At 41.5% G+C, this 8,242-nt stretch overlaps 1 protein-coding gene across 1 annotated transcript in view; it reads left to right on the forward strand.

Moving 5' to 3' along the window:
- Positions 1 to 7,984, forward strand: part of DENND2D (DENN domain containing 2D) — a 36,902-nt gene extending 28,918 nt beyond the window's left edge. Inside the window, exons 7-12 of the mRNA XM_044447499.1 lie at positions 2,730 to 2,878; positions 3,823 to 4,000; positions 4,909 to 4,950; positions 5,759 to 5,843; positions 6,504 to 6,743; positions 7,448 to 7,984. Coding sequence (XP_044303434.1) covers positions 2,730 to 2,878; positions 3,823 to 4,000; positions 4,909 to 4,950; positions 5,759 to 5,843; positions 6,504 to 6,743; positions 7,448 to 7,509 — 756 coding nt within the window. The 3' untranslated portion in view covers positions 7,510 to 7,984. The remainder of the gene's footprint in view (positions 1 to 2,729; positions 2,879 to 3,822; positions 4,001 to 4,908; positions 4,951 to 5,758; positions 5,844 to 6,503; positions 6,744 to 7,447) is intronic.
- The last annotated feature ends 258 nt before the right edge of the window (positions 7,985 to 8,242 follow it).

Below are 8,242 nucleotides of genomic sequence, written 5' to 3' on the forward strand. Positions count from 1 at the left end.
AGTGCCCTGTCAGATTCAGATGCAGTGATTCCGGAAGAAATTTCAGGAAATTCTGCAGTTGAACCCAGAAGACATCTACTCCGTTGGGTTCTAGTACAGAATAGTGTTCCTATTTTATTACTTTTTTCCTGGTGCTTCTTGAAAACTGCTGCTATGAGTAGCTTTTACATATTTTATAACTACTTTTGCTCATCTGTAGATCTTTTAGAGGATGTCCAGTTCCATGATTTTATTTATTTATTTAAAACATTTCTATGCCGCCCCATTCGCAAAAAGCCTCGGGGCGGCTTACAAAACATGATGCCACTAAGCAAGTTTAGCCCATGACACATACATTCTATTGCAGTAATATGGATACTTATCCTTTATGATTTCTCCCATTGCTTTCATATTACCAGCAGTGTCAGCCAGGAAAGCAAATACTTGAACTTTACCATTCCCGATTTTCTGTAGGGCTTCACATGTTTTACAACTGATATATACATATATGCAGTGTGTCTCTTCTTTCCTTTTTCAATGGATCTATAAACTGAAGTTTAGGTTGAGAAGTTATCTCAAAGTTTCTGCTCCTTGCCTCACATTTTTCTATCCACCCATAAGTACTACAAGATGCAGGGGTTCTGATTTTTTTCTTGCACAGAATCTATAAATACTCACATTTTAGCTCTAAAGAAGACTAGATTAAAGAATTGCTTCTGAGCAAATATTATAGCAATTTAATACCTTCCTTCCGGTATGCATTTTCAAGTTATTCACCCTGAGGTTCCAGAAGAATATGTTGCTCTTGCTCTGGGCATTTCCCCCTGATCTTCTGGTGTCATCTCATGTACAGTGAACATAGTATTTTTTGGATGCAGTTGTTCACAGTGCTTGTTTATTAGAAGATGCTGTTGCTGATAGGGTGCCTCTTCATAATAAAGTTGGTCTGGTAGAAGCAGCAGCAGAAAGAGGGCTTCTGAAATGAGAATGTTGGGAAAAGTGACTTGTACTTTCATCAGTATGGTCCTCGATACTTAGATCCGTAAGTCATTTTTAATGTCCGTGGTACATTTCTTACATGATACAAAGCATTCTTGTAGCATTTGGAAATGCATAGTTCATTTGATAGTATTTGCAACTTGGGTTTTTCCCCCTCAGAAAAACTTGCATAATAGAATTGCCTCTATATACTAGATGTTGATCTCACCATTTTGCTAAGGTCAAAGGAAAAAAAAAAAAGAATTAATTGGCTAATCTGCCAGTGAAGAATGAACTATTGTAGAAGAGGGGGATTGCAATGCAGTATCAGATGTATAGGCATTAAATTACAATTTGCCCAAGGGTTATGAACTAAACTGATGAAATTAAAATTAAGCTCAGTTTTATGAACTGAAAGAAATGTAAACATTTGCTTCTCATATATGTAACTTTTCTGTTCTTTGTTTTCCTCTGTGCTTTCTACCTGCCCTTTGAGGCTTAGTCAAGAGAATGGAAAGGGACTTGCCAGCTACACGGGCAAGAGGAAGCCCGCAAGCAAAAAAACAACTAAAACCTTTCTTCTCTTGTGACAACAGTGCCCCTAGAGGCAGAAATGTACCTTGCACTTGCATTTGAGAGTTGTAGTCCCACTTGGTTGCATTAGATTTGCTTCATCTCAGACGACAGGAATTGTAATGATCTGATACTGTACATAGTCTTACACAATTATCTATTACGTAGTTTTTAGAAACTATTTTGGGGTAATAAAGATATTTTGGGGATAGCCTGAAAGTATTTCAGTATTTCATTCTCAAAGAAAGTATTCCTTAATCCATTGTTTGATTTTTCCAATATTTCAGAAAAACACAGGAAAAATGTCCCCCAAAATTTTCCATTTGGGGGGCTTTCACATCCCTAAGCAAGACTGCTTATTTTAAAATGGAATCAAATGCACCTCATTGGAAATACATTTTTTAAAAAAAATCAAGGTAGATCCCAGTTGAGGAAAGTATTCTGCAGTTGGGGGACTGCCACCGAAAAGGCCCTCTCCCTTGTTGCCATCCTCCAAACCTCTCTTGGAAGAGGACCTCAGCTGTGGTAGGAAGTGCATGAGTGGGTTTTTATCAGGAGAGGCACTCCACTAGGTATTGCCAGCCTGAACTCCAGAGAGCAAAACCAGCACCTGGTTGAATTGGACACAGAAACATACAACATCTCACAGCTATTTGCAAATCCAACAAAAACTAACTAACAAGAAAACAATAAAAAGGAAGGGTACCACAAAAGTGGGGGAGGAAGTACTTACCATAAAATCTATTTGTACAAAATAATCATTTGTATCACCCTTAATGAAAAGAAGAAAAAGAGTTGGAAAGGATTTCCTTTTTCTATTTCCTATATGTATGCTAGTATAAGCAATCCATATAGCTAAATAAGCATCCCTTTGAGATGGATGGCTGTAGGATATGTATTCAAACGTAGCAAGAACAGTGAGCTCTTCTCTATTGAATGATAGGCGGTAAGTGTTTGTCTTTCTAAGCTTAGAATAAAAGTCTTTTGCCATTGTAAGGGCTTTCATTATCCACATTTGCTGTCCTCCTGTTAATCCCCACATCACAGGGATGTAATATGAAAGTATGTTAACATTATTTTAAAATGCATTGGATCCTAATAGGCAGGAAGAAAATGTTAGCCTTGCTGCATCTCTGATGCAAAAAATGTCCACATGTCTACATATTCTAACCTGCTGTGTCTTGGTTATTTCTCAACAGCATATTGAGCTAACACGTCCCCTGGATTCTCACCTGGAGCACGTGGAATTTCAGGCCCTCTTACAGTGCCTCAGCCCCAAGAAGATCCTTCTGATATTTGCTTCTGCTGTTCTGGAACGACGGATAATCTTCCTGGCTGAGGAGCTCAGGTAAAAGCCACAGCTTCAGAGTTGAATTCACAGGAAATGAATTGCTCTTTGATTCCACTAAATTCAGTGGGACTGGTTCATTGGACTGACTTTGCTTCCATTGTTGAATTGAACTTGCACATGATTTGGCCTGAATCAGGCTGCCATCTCATACCTCCATCGCCCCTTTGGGGCTCCAACCTATAGCCTGCATACTGCATTTAGTAACAAGCACAGCCACACAGAGCTCTCACTAGATATGGACGCAATCAGTAGTGCAATCTCTCAGTGGGGTTGACGCATTTAGGCTGCATTCTGACTGTTGGAGTGCAAGCCCTCTCATCCCCTGGGGATGCAACCCCTCTGATAACTGGGGTTGATGAGTGTTGTAGTTCAGCACATCTGGGGAAGCCCGCTGGCTGGCAGAGGCATTCTCTCTGGCTGCTTGACATTATAAAATCCCCTGCCGACACATACCCCTTGACCCCGACCCTCTCGCTGCTTTTGGGTTGCCAGGTCATAACTGAGAGAATTCTGCCTGCCTGCTAGATCAAGATAGTCCAGACTCATGCTTTGTCGCAGGGCAGATGGGAAGAGAGGTGTGTGATGAGACCAAGCAGACTGAGTGAGAAAAGCTCTAACTTCATCTCATCTGCAGTTGTGGAGCTTCTGGAAAGGACATTTCTCCAGATTCTAACTTGGCAATGCTGCTCCCCTCTGAGTATACAGTCGTTCCCTGGGGAGCACTAAGGATTTGTCCTCTGTATTTCTCAGCTGATGTGAATTTACATTTTTACAATCAGTGATACTGTAACCTGCCACAAACTTCCAAGGCTGAGCTGTCAATAAATTCATGAACTTGGACAGAAAGGGTATTTCTGCATTGATTTTATTTATTTCTGGTTACTGGCCTTGCCTTTTGAGTGTCTCCTCATCTTCTCATTGGCACTGTGAATCCCTTGCAGTTCCCTCTCCAAGTGCATTCATGCAGCTGCAGCTCTTCTTTACCCCTTCACCTGGGCCCATACGTATATCCCAGTGGTTCCCGAGAAGCTTCTCAGCACTGTCTGCTGTCCCACACCCTTCATGCTGGGGATCCAAAGGCGCCACCTAGATGAGGTTCTGGATCAACCCATGGAAGAGGTACTGTCTTGCAAGTCTCTAAGGGGGAAGAAAGGGCATTGAGGGACTGAGACAGTGCTGGGTCTTTGGGAGCATGGCAGCACCCAGCACTGGCACTGGCGGTGATTCCCAGTGTCAAGGGTGTCTGACCTCTTTCACTCCATGGGCCAAGGTCAATTTCAGAGAAACGTTCAAGGGTTGCACTCCAGTTGTAAGACATGGCCAAGGGCAAAAGGAGTGGGGACAATTCCCCAAATAACCCTAACATCACATAGAGCTTTGATTGCTAATAATATGGCTTAAGAGAGGCTTTTTGAACTGTATGAATGGGGGGGAAAGGGCATGCAAAAAACAGGAAATGGGACTGGAGAAACAGAGCATGACCATATGGGGACCCCAGGCAGACTGGATTGGGCCCATGGGCCTGAGGTTCAACACCACTGCCCTAGGTCCTCCCATCAACAAGGCTGCTAGACTAACTAGTCAAGGCTCAATAGTAAAAGTCACCTTCAGGCCGCGTGAAAGGCTTGCCTCAGAAATATGACACTTATAAATGTTCCACCCATTCACAACTTCAGTTTTATCTGTTCTGAAAATGAGGCTTAGGTTTTTTCAGTGTCGACACTGAGGAACAGCATCTGGAGAATAGGTTATTTAATGTCATGATCAATTTATACTTGCTGTTTGAGCTGACTCCAACCTCAATATCAGAGTCTTAAAACAGAATATCTTGGAAAGAAAAAACTCAACACCATTAAATCTGCATCTACTGGGCATAATGTAAACCTGACTTTTTGCTCAGTTTGGTTGGAATCAGGGTCTTGCAGGACTCTGTACTCTGTTCCAGCACCAAACATTGTCTGGTTAATTTGCTAATCCTTAGAGCAGTGCTGAATTAATGAATCCAGATGTTTGTTGTGCCATTTTAGGTGCTCCTTGTTGACCTATGTGAAGGAAAGTTCTTAAAAGAGGTAAGTTCAGTTTTAATGCTATATTATCTCTATTGCAGGACTTTGATGATGAGCATCTCTAGGCAATTACGATTTGTTATGTTTCCCTACACAAGCCTGTAGCAAGCCTAAAAAAAATGTGTGAGGGGCACCAAAAAAGGAGGGACAATTCATCTGATTAGCAGACTTTTAAAGAAAAAGTGAAAAAGGAGACTATCAGTGGCTGCGAGCCTTGCTAGCTATGTGCTACCTCCTTTACCAGAGGAGGCTTGCCTGCATACAGTAGTTGCTCAGGAGCTTGGGCAGGAGGAGGTCTTGCACCCATCTTACTTGAGGGATCCTGTGGGCAGCTGGTTTGCTATCATGTGTAGTGAGTGCTGGACTACATGGACCTTGGGTCTGATCTAGCATGGCTTTTCTTATGTTCTTAAAGAAAGAAATTGTAAACTATTTAAAATATTTGTACTAAAATAGAGGGATAGAAGAAAAATTGTGGGGGCAGGCTTCCCCTAGCCAGTCTCATCTTTGACCTTAAGCCCACCCCTACACACTTCTTCACATTCTGCCTGGGATTTATGTATTTGTTTATTAGACTTATATCCCACCCCATTAGCCAAAACGCCAACCTTTCCTGCAGAGATACGGAAGTTCTTTAAACTCTCCTCTACCTCCTTCAGTCTCTTCCGCTTCTCCTCATTCAGCATCACCATCATCTTGGATCTAGAGGCAAAATGAGTTGATTCTGCTGCAAACTGGAGGGTGTTGTAAAAAAAAAAAAAAGATTCTCTTGCCTTTTCCTAATATCTTTCCTTTTTAAATAATTCTGTAGGTTGGCGATGAAGAAGAGATCTTGCCTGCAAAGCTACAGAGTGAGATGTTGTCTTTGCTGCCTACGATGAACAACAACAGACAAAGTAAGCAAAACATGTCTGTTAATTTGCAGAAAACAAGAAAAGTTGATGGATTTGCACGTGTGATAAGGACAGAGTTGCAGAGAGATAGTTCTTGGCCAGACAAGTGTCAAATCAATGAATGTTGAGATCCTGGTTTCTAAGGATGAGGAAAAGCACACAGTTCCTTTCATCATACCTCTGGTGTGCAGAAAACCCACAGGTGATCTAGGCAAGGATTGTGCTATCATTTTATCCACAGATTTTTACCAGGGCCCAATGACAATATATAATTTTTTTAACCCGCTTGTGTTTCCTCACCACTTTTTTCATCATTTTTTTCCTGCAAAAAAACCCATTAAGGAAGGAGAGATGGCATAGCTGCACAGTGTCTCTTGACTGGTAGCACAAGCACCCATTGATCTGGAAGCACCCTAAATTTTGACCATGAGCCACCACATGCAAAGAGTTAGACACCTAGTGACGACCATCAGGTGTGATGATTCTAAATCAGACTTCACATGGCAGCTCTGATATTTAGACTGCAACCTCGGCCAATGCAGCCTGTGGAATATTCCATTGGTGAGCTGGGAAACAATGAAACACAGTCAAAATCTTAAGGCTTGGGAAGGGGGTAATATTTCTGCAGGAATGACATATACACGTCTCTCTTTATCTTTCAAGCTTCTGAAGAATTCAATGTCTGCGTTTCGGACACCTTTGTACAGTTCTTTGTAAAGATGATTGGCCATTATCCAGAACATATCAAATGGAACAGAAATGGTCAAGGCTGCTTCCAGGAGCGATCTTTCTACAAGGCCCTCTCCTCCAAGAACAGCCGCAAGTTTCTAAAAAAGTTTGTGAAGACTCAGATGTTCTCATTATTTATTCAAGAAGCAGAAAGCAGCAGGAATTGTGTAGAAGGTAAATTCCTGTCCCAGCGTGGCTGTGCACCTTGATGCTTTGCCCTTATAGTGCCAGTCCCATGGAGGAGGGATGGTTTACCAACAAATTTTTCCCACATAACATTGATGATTAAGGCCCTACCAGGAAGGGAGGATGGGGATTTGCATTTCATATGGAGAAATTATTAGACTGCATGCTGGAAAATGCTACAAGAGTTATAGTTTCTAATCTGGAATGAACAAACAATTTCTGCATGCTTACCATGTAGAAAAACTCCTCTAGTAGAGCCCATTTGATTGGATCCAGTCCTGGCTGTGGAACAAAATAGCAGAACAGAAGCCGTTGGCAGAACAGGTTCCCACTCACCTTTGGACCCCCTCCCACAACACCCTTCAAACCTTCTATGGAATATTGAGAGACCCTTATAGGGGAAAGGAAAGCATGACAAAGCCTCACTGTATAAGTAGAAGTCTATTCTTGCAATGTTGGGCTTAATCCTTTATTTTCTTTCAGACTACATGATATCTGTTCTCCACTCCTCTTGTTCTGTGCTAGCATTTCAATTGGTTTTATGGCACTGCTGCTTCACCACCTATTCACCTAGAGAAAAAAGCTTTACTGCAATCTATCTTTTTGGAAATGTCTAGAGGCACTCTTTAGACAGAAAGGTGTCAAAATGTGGGATGCTGTGACTGGTGCATTTTTTCTCCTCTCATCCACAGGTTATTTTCAGCAGAAATTAAATGAATATCAAGAACAAAAGAAGCAAAGGAGACTCTCCTGACTCTGCTCTAGAAAAAAAGGATTGCTCATCAACAGATAGGCAGGCCTGAGGCTAGAATAATACCTGGACATGGTAACGCCATGGAAGAGCACCCTTGGCTTTGCTGGTTCTTGTAGTAGTGTCTGGTCTCCATTGGTGAACCATGGCAGGGCAAGGACTCCATTTCTTGCCCTTTCCCCTCTTTCCCATGACTGACACTACAAGCTGCTTTTTGATACAGTTTGTTTGGCTGCAGTTTTGTAGCCCAACTGATGGTCAGGCAAAGCTGCAGAAAGAGACAGCATGAAACTGTAATGAACTGACCCATCAACTTGGTCACAATAGGACTCTAACTTATTTAGAAACAGTCAAATGAATAAGTTGTGGTGTGGTTAATGATAACAAAGAATATAGTGATAAATTGACTGAGACTAATTAAGCATATTTTTGAAATATTTTTATTCTCATTAAAATGGCTTCTGATCTAAAAGCTTCATACTGCATGTTTGTTTCTGATGTGATGCTGTTGTTGATATAAGATTGGTATTTATGTGAAGATGGATTTCCAAGAAACAATGCCTTCATTTGCTTCATGAGGACATCTCTCAAGGAAATTCCATTGTTGAGTAGTAAAAAAAATGGCAGAAGGTAGAAACAATAGCATGCCAAGAAATGAAAGACTGAAGGGAGCAAGAAGAAACAGAGATGAGGAAAGGGAGTCATTTTAGGCAAACCAACATCTAGTGAAGAGTGC

This window comes from Varanus komodoensis, unplaced genomic scaffold (assembly GCF_004798865.1).
Source record: "Varanus komodoensis strain SLA01 unplaced genomic scaffold, ASM479886v1 scaffold52, whole genome shotgun sequence".
Taxonomy (NCBI): domain Eukaryota; kingdom Metazoa; phylum Chordata; class Lepidosauria; order Squamata; family Varanidae; genus Varanus; species Varanus komodoensis.